This window comes from Dasypus novemcinctus, chromosome 18 (assembly GCF_030445035.2).
Source record: "Dasypus novemcinctus isolate mDasNov1 chromosome 18, mDasNov1.1.hap2, whole genome shotgun sequence".
Lineage (NCBI taxonomy): Eukaryota > Metazoa > Chordata > Mammalia > Cingulata > Dasypodidae > Dasypus > Dasypus novemcinctus.
In genome coordinates, this window is record NC_080690.1 from 43,812,304 (window position 1) to 43,833,339 (window position 21,036).

The following is a 21,036-nucleotide window of genomic DNA, read 5'->3' on the forward strand; positions in this document are numbered from 1 at the left end:
AGTACTAGAAGTCATAAGCAGTTTAACAAGCCAAGAAAAGGAAATAAAAGGCAGGTTGGAAAGAAAGAAAACTGTACATATTCACAGATGACATGATTCCCAAGGAATCTCTATATACTCACACATGCATACATACACACAAACCTAGAACATTAGTGAGTTTATCAAAGTTACAGGATACAAGGTTGCTGTGAAAATCATTTTTATACAAAGGTAATGAAAAATTGTTTAAATACCATGTACATAGATCTAAAAGAATGAATTATTTAGGTAGCAATCCTACAAAATATGCACAGGAACTGTATGCTAAAAACTACAAATACTGATGAAAGAAATCAAAGAAGACTTAAACTGTTCATCATGGATTGGAATATTCAATGCAATAAAGAAATCAGTACTTTCCAAAGTGATTTATATATTTAACACCATTCTATCAAAATCTCAGCAAGAACATTATAAAATTTATATGAAAGGACCAAGGAACTAGAATACCTTAAAACAATTTTGAAGAAGGATAACAGCTGGAGGAATCAAACTACCAGATTTTAAAACTTAAAAAGCTATAGTAATCAAGTAGTGGCAGAGAGATAGACACATAGATCAATGGAGCAGAATAACAAGTACAGTAATAAACCCACATATATAAAGCTATTTGATCTTTGACAAAGGTGCAAACGCAATACAGTGGAGGAGTCTTTCCAACAGAGCGTTTAAAACAATTGGTCATCCATACGCCAAAAAAAAAAAAAAAACCTTGACATAAACCTCATACTTTATACAAAAATTAACTTAAAATAGATAAAAAACTTAAATCTAAAACATAAAACTACAAAACTTTTAGTATAAAACATGGGAGAAAGCCTTCATAAGCAGGGGTTTAGCAGAGTTCTTAGAAATGACACCAAAAGTATGATATATAAAAGAAAAAACTGATAAAAATGACGTCATGAAAATTGAAAACATTTGCTATGCAAAAAAAAAAAAACACTTTCAAGAGAATAGACAAGCTACATACTCAGAGAAAATATATGCAAATCAAATATCCAACAAAGGACTTGTATCCAGAATGTATAAAGAACTCCACAGTACAAAAACACACAAAATGAAATTTAAAATAGGTAAACACTGGGGCATGCCTCAATGGAATATGAACATGTTCAAGTGGTCATGGGGTGTTGTCTCAGTGTGTGGAAATCCACACAATAAACAAAAGGACTTCCCATTCTGGGGAATCCTGTTATATTCTTTAATAGAGTGACAAGAATCCCTAGAGTACCTGGGCAATTCTTAGCAAAGAAAGACAGACCAATACACAAGGCCCTTGATATTTTTTTAAAACAAATCAATTTTATTGATAAATATTAATAAAGCATATGAATCATCCAAAGTGTACAACAAATGGTATATGTATAATCACATAGTTGTGCATTCATCACTTCAATCATTATTACAGCACTTTCATTATTTGAATAATAATAAAAATAACCAAAAAAAAACAAATAAGAAAATTCTTCACCTCTCTGTGCATCCTATGCTGTACATGGCTGGGATTTCTGACTATTCTTGAACAGTTACTTATTTATCTATTAAGCAATTTTATTGAGATATATTCACATAACATATGACCTCTCCAAAGTGTATAATCAATGGGTTTTAGTATAATCACAAGGATGTGCATTCATCACCACAAAAAAATTTTAGAACCATTTCATTACTCTAAAAAGAAAAACTCCACACCCCTTAGTAGTCCTTCCCAAGACCTCCATAACCACTAATCAAATTTCGTCTTTATAAATTGATTTATAACTACATTTTATATAAATGAAATCATACAATATGTAGTACTTTGTGTCTGATTTCTTTCACTTAGCATAATGGGTTTTTTGTCTGTTATTAACATCTTGTAGCATTAATATACATGTGTTCAGTTACAAAGAAAAAATGGTCTTATATATGTAATTTTACCCATATTCATATTTCACATGTGGTTTTACTATGCTATATAGTGTTACATTTTTTAGCTTTCCTTTTAGTAATATACATGACCTTAGACTCCCTTTCAACCCCTATCATACCCACATAATAGTACTGCCAGTTACAAACATTATGTTGGGCTTTCACTTTTTCTACTCATTTCCAAGATTAACACATATCCTTTTTTCCAATTCTGCACAAGTTAACATTAAGATTTCCATTCTCTAACCTCATTCTAATTTCTGGTAACCCATATTCAAGTTATTAGCTCCACGAAATTAAACAATATATTTAGTTCACTGTAGTACATTCATACAGTATTTGTCCTTTGTCTGGCTTGCTTCATTCAACATAGTGTCCTCCAGGTTCAACAAAGTTATCTTATGCTTTACAAATTTATTTTTTCTTACAGCTGCATAATATTCCTTCATGTGTATACACCACAATTTGTTTATCCATTCATCAGTTGATAGACATCTGGGTTGTTTCCAACTTTTGACAATTGTGAATAATGATGCTATGAACATAGAAGGGCAGGTGTCTGTTCGTGTCACTGCTCTGAGCACTTCTGGGTATATACGGAGTAGTGGTATTGCCAGGTCACATTCCAAATCTATATTCAACTTCTTTAGGAACTGCCAAACAGTCTTTCACAGTGGCTGTACCATTCTACATTCCCACCAACAGTGAATTTCAGTTGGTGAAGCAGTTCCTATCTCTCCACATCCTTTCAAACACTAGTTCTCTGTTTTTTTAATAGTGCCCATTCTAATAGGTGTGAAATGATATCTCATTGTAGCTTCAATTTGCATTTCTCTAATCACTCCAATCGCTGGTGATGTTGAACATTTTTTCATGTGTTTGTGTGGTTTTTTTGCCATTTGTAATTCTTCTTTGGGCAAATGTCTATTCAAATCTTTTGCCCATTTTTTAATCAGGTCATTTGTCTTTTGATTGTTGAGTTGTAGCATCTCTTTAGGTATCATGGATATTAAACCTTTATTGGATATGTGATTGCCAAATATTTTCTCCCATTGAGTTGGTTGCCTTTTCACACTTTTGACAAAGTCCTGTGATATGCAAAATGTTTCATTTTGAGGAGGTCCCTTATCTATTTTTTTTCTTTTGTAGCTTGTCCTTTGTGTGTAAAGTCCAAGAAACCACTACCGACCACAAGATTTTTAAGATGATTCCCTACATTTTCTTCCAGTAGTTTTATGGTTGTGGCTTTTATATATAAGTCTTTGATCCATTTTGAGTTGATTCTCATATAAGGAGTGAGATAGGGGCCCTCTTTCGTTCTACAGAACACTTCCAACCTTTCCCCATTGAGTGTGATGCTGGCTGTGGGATTTTCATATGTATGCATTTTATCATATTGAGGAATTTTTTTTCTATTCCTATCTTTGAAAGTGTTTTTATCAAAAAAGTGTGCTGGATTTTGTTGAATACCTTTTCAGCATCAAACCAGATGATCATGTGTTTTTTTTTTCCCTTCAATTTGTTAATGTGGTGTATTGCATTAATTGATTTTCTCATGTTGAATCACCCTAGCATACCACAAATAAATCCTGATTTGCTGTGGTGTATAAGCCTTTTGTTATGCTGTTGAATTCTATTGCAAGTATTTTCTTCAGAATTTTTGCATCTGTGTTCATTAGAGTGATTAGTCTGTAATTTTCTTTTCTTGTAGTATCTTTATCTGGCTTTGGTATTAAGGTGATGTTAGCTTCATAAAATGTGTTGAGTAGTTTTCCCACCACTTCCATTTTTTCGAAGAGTTTAAACAGAATTGGAATTAATTCTTCTCAAAATACTTGGTAGAATTCACTTCTGAAATTATCTGGTCCTGGACTTTTCTTTGTTGGGAGACTTTTGATAACATACTCAATTTCGTTAAATGTTATTGGTTAAGTTCTTGTATTTCTTGTAGCATGATAGTAGGTTATTTGTGCATTTCTAGGAATTTGTCCATATCATCTAAGTTTCTAGTTTGTTGCATAGTTTCCCAAAATAGCCTCATGATTCTTTTTACTTCTGTGGGGCCAGTCACAACTTCACCCCTTTCATTTCTGATTTTATTTATTTGCATCTTCTGTTTTTCTTTGTTAGTCTAGCTCGGGGTTTGTCAACTTTATCTTCTCAAAGAACCAGCTTTTGGTTTTGTTGATTTTCTCTATTGTTTTTTGTTGTTTTTCTCAATTTCATTTATTTCTGCTCTAATCTTTATTATTTCTCTCCTGCTTGCTTTGGGAATGGTTTGCTGTTCTTTTTCTAGTTTCCCCAGTTGTTCAGTTCATCTTTGATATTAGCTCTCTCCTTTTTTAATATAGGCACTTAGGGTGATAAATTTCCCTCTTGAGACTGCCTTTGCTGTAGCTCATGCATTTTGTTGTGTTCATTTTCATTCATCTCAATATATTTATTAATTTCACTTAGTTTCTTCTTTGACCCATTGATTATTTAGGAGTGTGTTTTTCAGTCTCCATACACTTGCGAATTTACCTCTTTCCCATCTCTTATTGATTTCCAGTTTCACTCCACTATGGTATGAGAAGGTATTTTGTGTAATTTCAGTCTTTTTATATTTATTGAGACCTGCATTGTGACCTAACATATGGTCTATCCTGAAGGAAGATCCATGAGCAATTGAGAAGAATGTATAGCCCTCTGAGTTGGGATGCAGTGTTCTATATATGTCTGTTAGGTCTATCTTGTTTATCATATTGTTCAAGTTCTCTGTTTCCTTGTTGATCTTCTGTCTAGTTGTTCTATCTAATGATGTGAATGGGCTGTTGAAGTCTCCAACTATTATTGTGGACATGTCTATTCCTCCCTTCAGCTTTGCCAGAGTTTGCCTGATGTCTTTTGGGGCACTCTGGTTAGGTGCAAAGATATTTATGAATGCTATTTCTTCCTGGTGAATTTTCCCTTTTATTAATGTATAATGGCCCTCTATATCTAATATTTTTGCATATAAAGTCTGTTTTGTCCAATATTAGTATAGCTTCCCCTGCTTTATTGGTTACTGTTTGCATGAAGTATCTTTTTCCAACCTTTCACTTTCAAGTTGGTTTGTATCCCTGGGTCTAAGATGAGTCTCTTGTAAGCAGCATATGGATGGCTCGTGTTATTTTATCCATTCTGTCAGACTATCTTTTGATTGGGAAGTTTAATCAATTCACAGTCAATGATTTGACTTTAAATGCATTATTTACTTCCACTAATTTATTACTTGGTTTTCATATGTCATGTCTTATTTTCATCTGTCTTTTTACTCTTTTGGTTATCCTTTCTGCTAGCCTTTCTTCTATACTCTCCTCCAAGACCCTCTCTCCTGTCTTTCTTTCAGGCTATAAGGCTTCCATTAATATTTCCTGCAAACTTGGATTCTTTTTTATGAACTCGTAGTTTCTGTTTGTTTGTGAATATTTTAAACTCACCTTCATATTTGAAGGACAATTTTAGTGGATAAAAAATTCTCAGCTGGCAGTTTTTCTCTTTTGGTATCCTAATTGTATCATACCACTGTCTTCTCACCTCCATGGTTTCTGATGAGAAATCCATGCTAAGCCTTATTGGGCATCCCTTGTATGTGATTTACTTCTCCCTTGCTGCTCTAAGAATTTTCTCTTTATCTTTGACATTTGACATTCTGAATAGTATGTGTCTTGGAGTAGCTCTATTCATTTTACTGATTGTGGTATGCTGTGCTTCTTGGACGTCTAAGTTCATTTCTTTCATGAGAGTTGGGAAATTTTCAGTTATTATTTCCTCAAAAACTCTGCCCCTTTACTCTTCTCTTTTCCTTCTGGAACTCCAATGGCATGTACATTGTTGCATTTCATGTCACCATTCAACTCCCTAAGCCCTTACTCAATTTTTTCCATTCTTGTCTGTTACAGTCTCTGTATTGGTTACCCAAAGTGGTGCTGATGCAAAATATCAGAAATGAGTTGGTTTTTTTTTTTAAAGCCTAAGTCTCTCCTTTTTTTTTTTTTTTAAGATTTATTTTATTTATTTCTCTACCCTTCCCTCCCCTCCTGCCCCAGTTGTCTGTTCTCTGTGTCCATCTGCTGTGTGTTCTTCTTTTTGTCCACTTCTGTTGTTGTCAGTGGCATGAGAATCTGTGTTTCTTTTTTGTTGTTGTTGTGTCATCTTGCTGTGTCAGCTCTCTGTGTGTGCGGCACCATTCCTGGGCAGGCTGAACTTTCTTTCACACTGGGGGGCTCTCCTTACGGGGCGCACTCCTTGCATGTGGGGCTCCTTTACGCGGGGGCACCCCTGCATGGCATGGCACCCCTTGCGCACATCAGCACTGCACATGGGCCAGCTCCACACGGGTCAAGGAGGCCCGGGGTTTGAACCGCGGACCTCCCATGTGGTAGACAGATGCCCTATCCACTGGGCCAAGTCTTCTTCCCAATGAGTTGGTTTTTATAAAGAGTATTTATTTGGGGTAGGAGCTTACAGATACCAGGCCATAGAGCATAAGTTACTTACCTTACCAATGTCTATTTCCACGTGTTAGAGCAAGATGGCTGCTGACATCTGTCAGGGTTCAGGCTTCCTGGGTTCCTCTCTTCCCAGGTCTTCTTCTCTGTGGGCTTAGGGTTCCTTTCTTCCCAGGGCTTGCTTCTTTCCAGGCTCAGGGTTCCTTTCTTCCCAGGGTTCCAGCATCAGCATCAAACTCCAACATCAAAACTCCAACATTAAGAATCCCTTAACTCTGTCCTTTGCCATGCCTTTTATCTGTGAGTCCTCACCCACCAAAGGGTGGGTACTCAATGCCCTACTGGCACAAGAGGTTTACATAATTACTTAACTAAGTAAACCTATGAATTCAATAAAATCTAATATGCCCAGAGGAAAAGATCAGTTTACAAACATAATCCAATATTTTTTTGGAATTCATCAATAATATCAAACTGCTAAACTCCACCCTCTGAATTCCAAAAAGACATTACAACATTAAAAAAAAAAAACATCTTAAATCAGTTACAATGCAAGTAGTAAATTATATCATAATCAATTTAAAGAAATACAGTTTGTCTTAGGGCAAAGTCCTGTCAGAGACCTCTGAAACTTACAAAACAATTCATCTGCTTCCAATACACAAATGGACAAAGGATAAACATTTTCATTACAATAAGGAGAAATTGGGAGGGAAACGTGAGTCACAGTTTCTCTACAGTTCATTAGATCTGGAGGGTATCCTCTGTTCAACTTTAAATTCTGGGAGTCATTCTTAAGAAGATGGTTTCTTCTCTTTGGGGCCATATGGGGACCCACCCTTTCCACCAGCTTGCCCAATGACCATTTTCTTGATTCCACCCTCATCAAGCACCTGGGTGTCAATGAAGTTCCAGCTCTCTCCCTCCAAGAGTGTTGGGGTGATGGCCACACAATACCCAATCTTTGGGTTAGAGTCTTAACCCCCTTAGTACAATTATGTAAGGACAACGTTCCCCCTAACCTTTGGTATACAGGCTCAACCCTCTCAGAACAATAAATTAACCACCTTGCCTTCTCTAACCTTTGGCATATAGGCTCAACCCTCTCAGATCAACGAGTTGACCACCTGGCCTTCTGTAACCTTTGGAAACAAGTCCACCCCTCTCAGACCTGTGGGGTGATGAACTGAACTGCCCTAACCCTTGGGGAATGTGCTCCACCCTCTCTGTGCCCTGGGGCAGCAAAACTCTCCCAGAACATCAGACAGGAACATCCACCCTCTTCAACTGCTGGAGCAAACTCACCCTCTCTGTAAACATGGGTGGGGTTCCTCTCTTGGCCCAAGGTGATGTCCTAATTCCAGATCTCAGCTTCCATGGTTTTTCTTTTAAAGCTGTTTCTCCTTCAATCTTTTCTTTCCATGTCCTTTTTATTCCAGGCTGACAGTGGTTTCCTCAAAAAGTCTATTGGTTTAGCATGCAGGAAGCAGGGGTCCAAGCCATTAGACTGTAAGACTTTCCACAATTCTTTCCAACATAACTGCATCTTCAATCCTGCTTTACAAGTTCCAAGTTTAGTTAAGTCCTCCAGTGGGGCACTTTCATCTGGGAGCTTGATTTCCAGAGGCTTGGAATTTCCAGAATCAGTTTCTGTTTTCTTTGTGCCCAACAGTTCATCCCTCAGCTTATCTCTCTCATCTAGCATTTTGCTATAAGCTACAGCAGAACCTAAGCCACATTCTCCGGATTTTCTTTGGAAATTTCTTCAGCTAAATGCCCAGGGTCACCATTTTCAAATTCTGCCTTCCAGAAAACACCAGGAGTTAATCTTGCTAAGTTCTCTCCAACTTTGAAACATGGATTACCTTTCCTCCAGTTTCCAATAAGTTGCATCATTTACTTCTAAGACATCATAAAAAGTCTCTTTAGCATTGATATTGTTATCAATAGTCTCTTCAAAGTGATCTAGGCCTTTTCTATCAAGCATTTCACAATTCCTTCAAAAAATACCCCTTACTCATTCATAAAACCATTCCAGCATTTCAGTAATTGCAAAAGCACTTCCCCACTCTTCAGTACCAACTTCTGTATTAGTCAGCGAAGGGGTGCTGATGTAAAATACCAGAAACGGGTTGGCTTTTATAAAGGGTATTTATTTGGGGTAGGAGCTTACAGATACCAGGCCATAAAGCGTAAGTTACTTACCTAACCAAAACCTATTTCCACATTTTGCAGCAAGATGGCTGCTGACGTCTGTCAGGGTTCAGGCTTCCTGGGTTCCTCTCTTCCAGGTCTTCTCTCTGGGCTTAGGGTTCCTTTCTTCCCAGGGCTCCAGGTTCAGCATCAAACTCCAACATCAAAACTCCAACATTAAAACACCTCAACTCTGTCCTTTGCCATGCCCATTAAAGGTGGGGTGGGGACTCAACGCCCTACTGGTGCAAGAGGTTTACATAATCAAGTAAACCTATGAATTCAATAAAATCTAATATGCCCAGAGGAAAGGATCAGTTTACAGACATAATCCAATATTTCTTTTTGGAATTCATCAATAGTATCAAACTGTTACAGTCTCTCTTCAATTTCAGCTGTTCTGTCCTCTGTATCACTTACTCTTTCTTCTATCATTTCCAGTCTGCTGTTGTATGCCTCTAATGTGTTGCTGTTGTTTTTATTTTTAAGGAGGTAGTGGAGATTGAACTTGGAAACTCATATATGGGAGGAAGGCACTCAACCACTGAGCTACATTCACTCCCATCTTCTAATGTGTTTTTGATCCCACCTATTATGTCTTTCATTCCCATTAGCTCTGTTGCTTTTCTATTCAGGTTTTCAAATTCTTCTTTGTGCTCATATAGTGTCTTCTTAATGTTCTTTAACTACTTTTTTATTTCTCTCCCCTCCCCACCAGTTGTCTGCTGTGTCCATTCGCTGTGTCTTCTTCTGTGACTACTTCTATCCTTATCAGCGGCTCCAGGAATTTGTGTTTCCTTTGTTTCGTCATCTTGTTGTGTCAGCTTTCCATGTGTGTGGTGCCATTCTTGGCCAGGCTGCACTTTCTTTCGTGCTGAGCAGCTCTCCTTATGGGGCACACTCCTTGTGCATGGGGCTCCCCTATGCAGGGGACAACCCTACGTGGCAAGGCACTCCTTGCATGCATCAGCACTGGGCATGGACCAGCTCCACACAGGTCAAGGAGGCCCAGGGTTTGAACCATGGACCTCCTATATGGTAGGCAGACACCCTATCCATTGAGCTGAGTCTGCTTCCCATGTTCTTTAACTCTTTAGCCATGTTTCTTTCAACTCATTAAATTGATTTTGGAAATTTGTTTTTATCTTGTTAATTATTTGTCTCAAATCTTGCATCTCTTCTGGAGCTTTGTTATAGTCCTTTTCTTGGGCCATTTCCTCCATTTTCTTTGTATGGCTTATAATTCTTTGCTATCTAGGCATCTGATTAGGATGGTAAGTTTTCTCATATGTTCAATTTCTCTCTGTTTCATAGGTATTTTGTGATGGGAGGCTGTGTGTTACTTCTGTTCTTTGATTCTTGGTTCAACCTGTTCTGCGTCTTTTAGATCAGCCTCGTTAGTTGCTTAAATCTGGGTCCTCCACCCAGTAATGCATTGCAGACCTGCTTCCTAGAACATTGGGAAGGGAGGTTGTAAAGTCCAGAAAAATCCTCTCTTACTTATTTACTTTTAATTTCCTCATGTGCATTTCCTTGGTCTGCCAGAAGATGGCACTCTTTGACAGCCTTCTCAGTTCAGTTCCTGGTCAGAGTGTGTTTCCTGCACAGACAGCTCAATATGATAGAGGATCCTGCCTGGAGGCTAAGAGTCTCGTAATTCAAACTTTCTCAGAGACAGTTCTTCAACCTTTGCTGGGAGTCCCCTCCCTTTTCCTGTGTACGAAATAATTCCATTTCCTTCTGCATCCTCAATATCCAGTTCTGGTCAGTAGAGGAAGACTGAGAGGGTCAGATCTCTTTAGTCCCTTGCTGGCTCCCCAAATAGTCAATGGTGCAGCCCCACCGAGCTTGAAAGGGCTTCTTGGTCAAAAGCTAAGTCTGGCTGTTTCTCTCCCCTTTCCTGGGGATTTGGGTCCCTGGGGCCTCCTTTATCTTTAACTGCTGGTCCCTGAGGCCTGAGAATTCAAAAGTATCTATAGGGTGGGGGAAGATGCTGGCTGCTGTGGCTTTTAAATCACAGTTTTGCCATCATGATTCTTTTCCTTTGCCTCTCCTCCCTCTTCTGGGGGGTGTTCAGCCTTCCCCTGTTGTCCCAAACCCTTTTTCCAGGCTATCTCTGCCTGTCCTCTAGCTATTTTTCTGATAGAGAATAGAGTCCCTGTCTTTCTAGACCACCTCCTTCTTGTAAATTTGAAACTTAGCCTTGTATTATATATTGCCTAAGAGTTAACTCCTGAAAGAGTCCTTTTTGCTTAAGTGTGGCCTCTCTCTAAGCCAAACAGCATAAAAACTCACTACCTTTCCCCCAGGATAGGACATGAACCCCAGGGATGAGACTCCCTGGCACCAAGGGATTAATACCAAGCATCAACTAGTGATACATTTGGAAAAAGACCTTGAACAAAAGGAGAAAATATTAAACACAAATGAGTTTTTATGGCTAAGAGATTTTAAAGTGAGTCAGGTCCTTCTAGAGGTTATTCTTATGCATATCTCATGAGGATCTCACTGACTACCACAATAAACAGTGCCTCAAGCAGTGGGATTCCTGACGGCTCTAGAGACATCACACTATAGGCACTATAGACAATCTCAGAAATCCAGCATCCTGTCAGTGGGTCTTACCTTGGAATATATGATGTGCCACCCCCCCATGTATCAGACTTAGACTCATAATTTTCCTACACATGGCTCTTATGCCCCTTTTATTTGAACCTATAATTAGCACAACCTGCTAAATATGTGTCCCAGAGGTTTAAACATTCTGGCTGTTCATATGCCTGTTGAACCCTGAATCTCAGAATAAGTCAGAGCCAACATTTACTCTCCAGTTCATTGGATTCACACAGGACAACTAACAAAATGATGGGCAACAACCATTCCAAAAAACAGAGTATTTACAACTGCAAGCAAGACAGGTCCATCCATCTGTCCCATGGAATTGGGATCTAAGGCCCCTCTCAATTAGAAGCAGAGATGGCATCACCATCCTAAAATGCTCAAGATTGAGGAATGAACAGATATAAGAGGTGAATTCAACTATGGACTAATGTAGACATTCTTATTCTAACAAAGGAAGAACTTGTAACATTGATATAAAGGCAGTGGTCACCAGAGGTTCTGAGGGAGGGAGAGAGAAGAATACATGTAAAACAGGGTATTTTGGGGCATTGGAATTCTTCTGCATGACATTGCAATGACAGGCACAGGCCATTATACATTTTGTCAAAATGTATAAAATGGTGCAGTGTAAACCATAATATAAACTATAGCCCATAGTTAGAAACAATGCTTCAATATGTATTTATCAATTGGAAAAAATACCATGTTAATGAAAGATGTTGTTAATGGAGAAAAGTGTAGGAGGGGGAGAGGGGAGGTATATGAGAATCTCCTATATTTTCAATGTAACACATGTAATCTAAAGCTTCTTTAATTAAAAAAAAAAAAAATAGGTAAAGAACCTTGACAATTCCCCAAAGAGGATATACACATGGTAAATGAGCAGATGAAAAGATGTTCACCTTCTTTTGTCATTAGGGAAATGCATTTTAAAACCATGAGGAGGTAAGCTACACACCTTGAAGCCCAGAAATAAACTCTATGCCATCCTACAGCTGAGATCAGGAGAAGCTGGGCCCACAGAACCTTAAGAGGAAGAAGAGACCAGGCCGACCATATTTCAACACATGGCAACTGACCTGGGAAGTACCTCTTATAGTACCTTGAGTTGGACTCCTTATGGCCTTGTAACTGTATCAGTAGTGATATCTGGAGTTTCCTTTCTGATTTTAGTTATTCGCACATTTTTTCTTTTTTCTTTTTGTTAGTCTAGTAAAAGATGTCAGTTTTATTTTTTTTCAGAGTATCAACTTTTCGTTTTTTCTCTTCATTGTTCTTTTATTCTGTATTTATCTCTGCTCCAATCGTATTTCCTTTCTCCTTCACTAACTTTGGGTTTACTCTGTTCTTCTTTTTCTATTCCCTCAAGACACAAAGTTAGGTTATTGATTTGAGTTTTTTGTTTTTTTGAGGTACCAGGGCCAGGGATTGAACCCAGAACCTCCTATGTGGGAAGCTGGCCCTCAATCACTGAGCCACATTGGCTCCCGAGTTGTTTTGTTGGTCTGCTTGTTATTTGTTTTTTCCTTTGTTTTTGGAGGCACCAGGAACCAAACCCAGGACTTCCTATGTGGGAAGCAGGTGCTCAGCCACTTGAGCCACATCCATGCCTTTTTTTTTAATCCCCCCACCCTCTATGGCTTTTGTGTGCTGTCTGCTCTCTGTGCCCATTCACTGTGTGTTCTTCTACGTCTGTATTTATTTATTTCCCCTTCCCCCTTGTGGCTTGCTTGTTGCTGTGTCCATTCGCTGCGTGCTTTTTGCTTGTCTCCCTTTTTTGTTGTGTCACCTTGCTGAGTCAGCTCTCTGCAGCGCCTGCGGGCCGGGTGGCACTCTGCGGTGCTTGCAGGTGAGCCTGCCTTCACAAGGAGGCCCCGGGACATGAACCCAGGGCCTCCCATATGGTAGATGGGAGCCCAACTGGTTAAGCCACAGTCGCTTCCCCCTTCTTTTTTAATAAAGACTTTCATGGCTATAAATTTCCCTCTGAGCACTGTCTCTACTCTATCCCATAAGCTTTGGTGTGTTGTGTCTTCTTTACATTCACCCATAAGTATTTTTAAATTCCCTTGTAATTTCCTCTTTACCTCACTATTTGAGTGTTTAATTTCCACAGTGTATATTTTCCAGAAATTATAAAACATTTCTAAGAAACATTAAAGGGATCTTCAATAAATGAACATTTTACCACAGTCATAAATTGGAAGTGTCAATAATATAAATATGTCAGATCTCCCCCTATTCCAGTCAATAACCCCATGATTATTGTTGGTGTTGGTGATGATGAATTTGGCAAGCTGTTTCTAAAATGTATATGGAAATATTAATACAAAGAGCCAAAAACAGTCAAAGCAACCTTGAAAGAGAAGAACAAGAACTTGTTCTACTAGATCTTAAAACTGTAACTATAAAGATATAGTGATTAACATAGTGTGTTCTTGGTGAGAGAAAGACAAATGAGAGATCATTGATAGAGTCACATACATGGACATCTGATTCAAGAAAGAGGTGGAACTGCAGAGCAATGCAGCCCATTAACAATAAAATAGTTTGGGATTATTCTTAAGAAAAGTGAAAATTAATTTTACTCCTATCACCTCCCAAAAATCTATTCCAGGTGGATTAAACACCTGTGAAATACAAATTATAAGTTTTTATTAGTAAATAACTTCATGATCCTGGCTTGGTGATGGCTTCTTAGTCACAAAAAGCACTAATCTATAAAGGAAATGCATGACAAATTGGAGTAATTAAAATTAATGACTTCCGTTCATTTAGAGATACCATAAAAAGGGTGATGAGACAAGCCACAAAATGAAAAAATATTTTCAATATATATAACTGATAATAGTATCCAAAAATAGAAAGAAATTCTACAATTTTTTAAAAGACAGCCCAATAAAAAGTTGAGGGAGCGGATGTGGCTCAAGTGGTTGGGTGTGTGCCTCCCACACGGGAGATCCCTGGTACAGTTTCCGGTGAATCCTGAACAAACATAAACAAAAAACCAAATCAGGGAAGACAATGTGGCTCAGGGATTGAGTGCCGGCTTCCCATATATGAGGTCCTGTGTTCAATCTCTAGCCTACAGTACTTAAAAAAAAAAAAGCTGTGCACAAGATTTGAAAAGATTATTAAACATATAAAAAGGTGTTCAGTCCTATTAGTAAGGAAAATGCAAATTAAAATCTCACTAAGATACCACGACCCACACACCAGATTGATTCTTGTACATGTACACCAGGATATAGAGATAAAAATGATCATAGGAGCAATGTTCATAATGGCCACAAGCTATAAACTGCCTAAATGTCTGTCAACATAGATTTTTATACAATGAAATACTATACAGTCACGATTTTTAGTGAATTACAGTTTTACAAAACACCACAGATTAGGCTTACAACATTGAGCAAAAGAAGCAAGTAACAGGCTATATAAAGAATAATTCTATTAATATAAAATTCAAAAATAGGAAACCTTTACCAAATTGTTTAATTATACATTTATAAATGGAAAACTCTAAAGAAAAGGAATGAAATGATTGTCATAAAAGTCAGAATAGTGATCAACTCTAGGTTATTGGGAGAGGATTATAACCAGGCAGAGGCACACGGGGATCTTCAGGATGAGTGATGCTCTATTTCTTGATATGGGTGGTATTAATATGACACTTAACTTTAAATTATTTGTTAAACTGTACATACAAATTTGCTTTTGACACTTTTCTGAATATATGTTATATATCACTTTTTAAAAATGATCATAAAACTTTCCCAGAGATCCCATCCTAGATCATAAATCTAGAAATGAGTTACATTACAAATCTTAAATTATATATTTCATAGAACAGCAAAAAAGTTTGAGACTTGTTAATAATTGCAATAATTCAAATACATCTTCCTGACCAATATGACCAAAAATTGAGTAACACCATTATACAATTGAATATAAACATTCCAATCATGCTAGTATTAAATAACATAGGTGTATCAAGCAGAACAGATATCTGTAGCCCATTAAGCCCTTAATTGAACTTATAAAAAATTTTAATTATCTAGCCAGCATTATAAATAACTACATTATGAATTTTATACTTTAAAATTATGCTTTCATATTCACCAAATAAACTAGCTTAACAACAAAACAGGTTTAAGGATAAAGTAAACAAGTCTGATTGCAAAATGGGGTTTTGACTTTTAAGAAAAAGATACCATATATGTAAGGACTTCATTCTAAGAAATATAATTAGGAGCTTTATTATTTTTAACAATCAAATAAAAGTAATTAAATGAGCAGAAATTTTCACGATAATTTAATAGTTGAAAGACTTTAGTATTGGTAGTAGGCAATAATTCTTATGCTTTCTAGGGGTAGAATCTTGCTAACCAGAAAATCAGAAACAACTTTAGGTGACAATGGTACTAAAAGAACTGTTTTTGACTCCCTGGAGGCAGTTTTTCAATATTACTAACATACTAATAATTCTGGTTCATACATTAAAAAATAATTTAATTTTTTTCTCTTTTCCTTATTCCCAAATTCCCCTACAGTTGTATAATGAACAATGAAATCTTCAGTGAGATCCTGTGTGATTTCATTTATCACTAAATTTCACCATTAATGTAGCTATATTTGCATACTGTTAATAAGAGGAATCTGCAATCCCTATTCTATTCTCCAAAAATAGATTTTTCTGTACTTCAAAGTTTAATTCTGTGTAAATCCCTTGCTCTTCCTTGGTTATATCCTAAATATAACTTGCCTTCCTAGGATATCAGTTAAAAGCATTAAAGCTTCATATATTTCTAAATATAACAGGCCTTCCTAGGCCATCGGTTAATAAAACACTAAAGCTATAGTAAAAACGAGAAAACAAAAATCTATAAATTCATAAACATTAAAATAAAATGTTTTTTTCCTGATTCTCATAATAAAGTCAATGCCAAGCAATACCATTTTAAATACTGCATAGAACTTGATCAGAGAAAAACAGATTTAAACTATGGAAATGATTCCATGAGGAGTTGGTGAGGCTAGACTGATGCCTGTAAGCACTGGCAGGATACAGTGAAGCATAGTCCTTGATCACCTGGGAACTAGCAGGTAATCTGGGGACAGACTGGGTGTTACTGGGTAGTGTTCCAGGAAAATAATAATTCAAAAACAGAGCACCCCAGCTGAGAGATATGCAAACTGCTTTCCTTTTGACTAACATATGGCCACACCGTAGTCTGTTAAAATCTGTGCTTTACTACATTCCTCGAAAAATCTACTACAGTCAATTACACTAGCATATCTAAAAGATAGGTGTCTTAAAAGGAAGCCAGAAAATGAACATTCTCAATTGGAATTTACTCCCAAGTTTACTCTAAAGGAGAAAAGACTTTTTAAGATTTTATCACAATGGTGCTACCAGTATGGGCTAGGAGGATGAATGACGAAGTGTTGTATTTCTTTTTAAATTACTGCGGTTGTTCTCTTTCATTATATCCTCAAAGCAACTGCAAGATTAATCTTTATCCCTCTATTAAAAACTATACCCTCTGGCCTCCAGAATCAAGTACAAACTCTTAACAAACTGCCTAGCATTCAAGCAAGGATCTCATAATCAAAGCCCACCATATTCAAATTTACTTTTAACTGCTACCAAACACAGCACTTGTCCCAATGTGATGCCCACCCTGCCCCTTGCCTGAAGTGGATATTTCTTTCTTCTGTCTTCTCCACTTGCCATCCATAGCCTTTGCATTCTTTGTGTGTCACCTCCTTCATGAAGCATTCTCTGATGACATCACACACACACTGGTTTCTCCTTCAGTCAACAGCTATGCATTAAGAACCTTTTATGTTCCAGAAGTTATAAAGGTCCCTTCTTCCCCATTCTTTTTGTCCACCATTGTAACTTAGACTTAATACTCCTTGTTATTTACTGTCTTAGTCTCCCAATTATATTACATTGGTGTAAAATACCGTTTTAGGTCCTAGTTGGCCCCTGTGCGCAATTTCAGTATAATTGAATTTGGTCCTGAGGAATCCAAATTCACATTATCTTTTGTACCCACCATAGCACGTGGCAAAGGCTAAATACCTTGATACTTGATTAATTGATGTTAAACATGTTTCACGTGTAAATTATCTACTCTTCCGTGTTTTTCTTGGAACGGTAGAAGAAAAGAGAACTAAACGCCCTTGGAAGATTTTTTTCCAGTTACCTTGTAAGCCCTAACAAAATTTGAAAGACATTTATACTGTTTCTACTTTGTACCCGATACAGGCAGAAATATTCTATTTATTTTGGTAGGACCTTAATCGTGGTTGTTTCTCCAGCATCTATCATGGCTATTTGCATTTAAGTATTGCCCATGAGTATGTGTTGAGTGAAAAAAATGAGCATAGCTTTCCTGCCCTCAAGCAGCTTACACTTTAATGGGGTGAGGATTGGGGGATACAGATGCTGAATAAATAAATAAACAAGAAAGGCAAGTTCAGAGCGTGATAACTCCTAAGGAGAAAATAAAACAGAATAATTAATATCACATACTTCACAATAGTTTTTTAAATTTGGACATTCTGATTGGTGAAGTGAAACAACCCATCCTCCTGGCTTAGCAGTCACAAGGGCAGATTCCTCGGGTTCACAACAGCCTCTGTCGTTCAGTGTGTGGCTCTGGACAAATTACCTAACCTCTGTGGCCTGGACGGTTTCCCCGTCCTCTAAGAGTACCTGCGGGGGCTCTGAGGATTGGGTTGATACACAAAGTCTTCGGCACATCCGTAAGCGCTTAAGGACAGGTAAGAACCTGAGGCCCCTTCTTCCTCAGCCACACCCGAACCTGGGCTTCGCCGCCCGAGGCAGATATGAGAGCAGCACTGAGCTGGGCAAAGCTCTGACATTGAACTGAGGACCTAGGAGATCAAGGGTTCGGCGCCCGATCTTTCTCTTTACGAGGAGGGCGATAGGGCCCTCGGACGGGAAGCTTCGAGGGTTCCAACCTGCTTACCCCAGGTGCTTCTCCGGGAGGGCGGCAGGGCCGGTTCTCCTCAAGCTCTCCTCGCCCCTTCAAGCGACTTGTGCGCGTCGCATCCGCGCGGAGTTTGGCAGCCGGGTCCTCCTGGCCCCGCCTCCTGGCCTAACGGCCGCCCGCAAGCCCCGCGCGCGACACCCTCCCAGGGCGCGAGGTCGCAGGCCGGCTCGCGCGGCGATTGGCTTGGACCGATGCGAGGGGCACGCGAGCGGAGGCGGGGAGGGGCGGGCACATGCGCACTGGCGGCGCGGCCGGCACGCGGCGCTCGCGCTCCAGCTTAAATGAACCTCGGCTCCGCAGGTCCGCCACTTCAGTGGAGTCGGAGCTGCCGCGGCAGGCGAAGTAGCTCGGGGTCCGCGTTCCGGGGCAGCCCGCGTCCCCCCCTTCCTTCGCCTTCACAGCTCTCGGCTTCCGGGCGGCCGATGGGACGCAGCGCCGTCGGGGAGCTTGGGGGTCTTGGGCGGGGCGGGAGCCCCCCGGAGGGCTTGGGCACGGCGGGCCCCAGGAGCTGAGCCCTGGCTCGTGAGGAAGGAGCGTGCTGGCCGGCGATGGAGCCAGAGCGGGACTGCCGCCGCGCCGGGCCGTGAACGCCACCGCTGCTGCCGCCGCCTGCTCGCCGCCGCCACCGCCTCAGCCCCTCGTGGAGCGCCGGGCCGCTGAGACCATGGCCCTGGAGCAGCTCTGCGCGGTCCTCAAAGGTAAGCGCCGGAGCCGCGGACGGCGCCCCCTGCGGGCCGGCCCGACGCCCGCCCCGACCTGCCGACTCTTTTGTCTGCCGGGGCTCGCGGCGACCTGAGCGCACCTTGGACATGCCCGCGAATGCGGCCGACCCTTTCCAGGTGCTGCCCTCGGAGCCGCGGAATTGTCTGGGGTCCGAACGCAGGGTCTGCTTGAACAGGGAGGCCGCGCCTCGGAGACCCTCCGATCCTTGCGCGCGCGCTTCTCCGGGTTCTAGCTTTACCCCTAGGATCCTGTTCATCGCCCTGCAAAGTTGTGGGGTTATTTATGTAAGCGGAGCGAAGGCCGTTTTTTTTTTTTTCAAAATTCGAGAACAAAAAAGTCATCCCACACAATCAGCTAAAGCCCCGGCAGAGACGTCGTGGAGCAATGTTCGAAAAGCCCCGCGTCGCGGCCGGACTTAGCCGCGATGTGCAGCGCAACGGGCCTGGCCAGTGGGTTCCACCTGCTGCGGCCGCGCAGGCTGCGGCACCACTGCGGCCCCCGACTCGGCCCCGCAGCCCCAGGCGCTCCGCGGTGACCCTCCTCGGGCTCTCGCCGGGATGGCTCCAGAAAGCCTGCCGCTGGGGCTGATGTGCTGTACTGAGGATGAAAACGATCGGTTCGTCCAGTGCAAGGAAGCTCTAATAAAACACACACTGTAACTGCTTTGCATTTCCCAGGAGGTGGTGTTTTAGGCAAAAATTTATCTACGTAGATCATTAAGGTTGTGATACAAAGTTGCTTGTAAAACTCGGACAGAAGCTATTGTTTTTTCAGTTCTCGGAGGAAGACAACAAAACTCAATCAAACCCCACGCCCCGCGCTGATTTAGATTGAAAAGTAATTCTCTCTCTACTTGTTTTGTTATAGAATATTATTTATATAGGGAGAGACCGTTAAGGCTTTGTGTTAGCTGTGTCATCTATAGCTTTTTGAATATTGATATTTTGGTGGCAAATTTTGGTGTTTTTTGCTATTCCATATTACCACTGTTTTCCTTTTTTTTAAAAAAATCAGTATAAGTTTGCTTTTAATTTTAATTGGGCATATTACTCACTAAATATCACTAAATTCGTAATTGAGATGTCAGAGAATTAAAATGTTTAACTACCCACCCATATACTTATGCATGTAGCTTGTATACTACGATATCCTAGGACTGTCTGGCTGGGGAATATTTCAAGTCAGTCTGTAAATTTTTAGTGATTCCTTCATTATATTGAAATTTAAAACTCTGGAATTAATCCTGTGATTTTTCATATTTATAATTCCTAATTTATATAGTTATTCTTTGGAAATTAAGATTTTGCTTTACTCTTTCATAATCACGTACATAGTAGGGTTTCTGGTGGTGCTGCTTGTCTGAATTGTCTCCCCTTGTTCTGTCTGCTACACACACTACATTATCAACATCATAATGACAGTCCATTTGAGAATGGTCCCCTGGGGGAAAATCACGTTAAATCTGTTAAACAGCTTTACCTGCAGAACTTGTGAAACGGAGCTGGATAGGACTGAGTCTCTGTAGATAATGCTTCAATGGTAAACGAAATTTGCAGCTTTTCTGTCTTTGCTTTTTGTCGTTGGTACACACTGCCCTCTCTGGCCACCGTGGTGTAGCACTGAGTTTTGGCAGCTTTCACAAAATACTTCTGTAGTGCTGGCAGAGCTACGGTGAAAACAATGTAGTATGTGGCTTTTCTTTTTTTTTTACTATCCAGCCTACACTATTTTTACATGCCGGAATATTTTTAAAGCTCAAGCTAAATTGTTATATACTTACTAGAAAGAAAACAACCTATTTCTTGTATAGTTTCTGTGGCTATATACTTGTAAAGTCAGGGGATTGGTCTGGAAGGATTTGAGAAATTAATAGTAGTTGATTCTAGAGGGGAATCCCTGGACTGAGAGACAAGAATGAAGGGAAAACTTACCTTCCCCAGAACACCCATTCATATTACTTGATTTTTTTCTTTACTAAATATGTGTTACACAAAAATTGTCCTTTCCCTATGATATTTTTCATTGTATGCAGGAAGGCTTGA

The 21,036-nt window shown here is 39.6% G+C and overlaps 1 protein-coding gene and 1 long non-coding RNA gene across 4 annotated transcripts in view; one reads left to right on the top strand and one right to left on the bottom strand.

Moving 5' to 3' along the window:
• Nucleotides 1-18,487, bottom strand: part of LOC139436861 (uncharacterized) — a 37,928-nt gene extending 19,441 nt beyond the window's left edge. The window contains exon 1 of the long non-coding RNA XR_011646313.1: nucleotides 18,248-18,487. This is a non-coding gene — a long non-coding RNA (uncharacterized lncRNA). The remainder of the gene's footprint in view (nucleotides 1-18,247) is intronic.
• The window catches only part of NETO2 (neuropilin and tolloid like 2), a 79,192-nt gene continuing 72,628 nt past the window's right edge, over nucleotides 14,473-21,036 (top strand). For all 3 annotated transcript variants that reach the window (XM_004457058.3, XM_004457059.3, XM_004457060.3), the window contains exon 1: nucleotides 14,473-18,969. In XM_004457058.3, coding sequence (XP_004457115.2) covers nucleotides 18,936-18,969 — 34 coding nt within the window. In that variant the 5' untranslated portion in view covers nucleotides 14,473-18,935. The remainder of the gene's footprint in view (nucleotides 18,970-21,036) is intronic.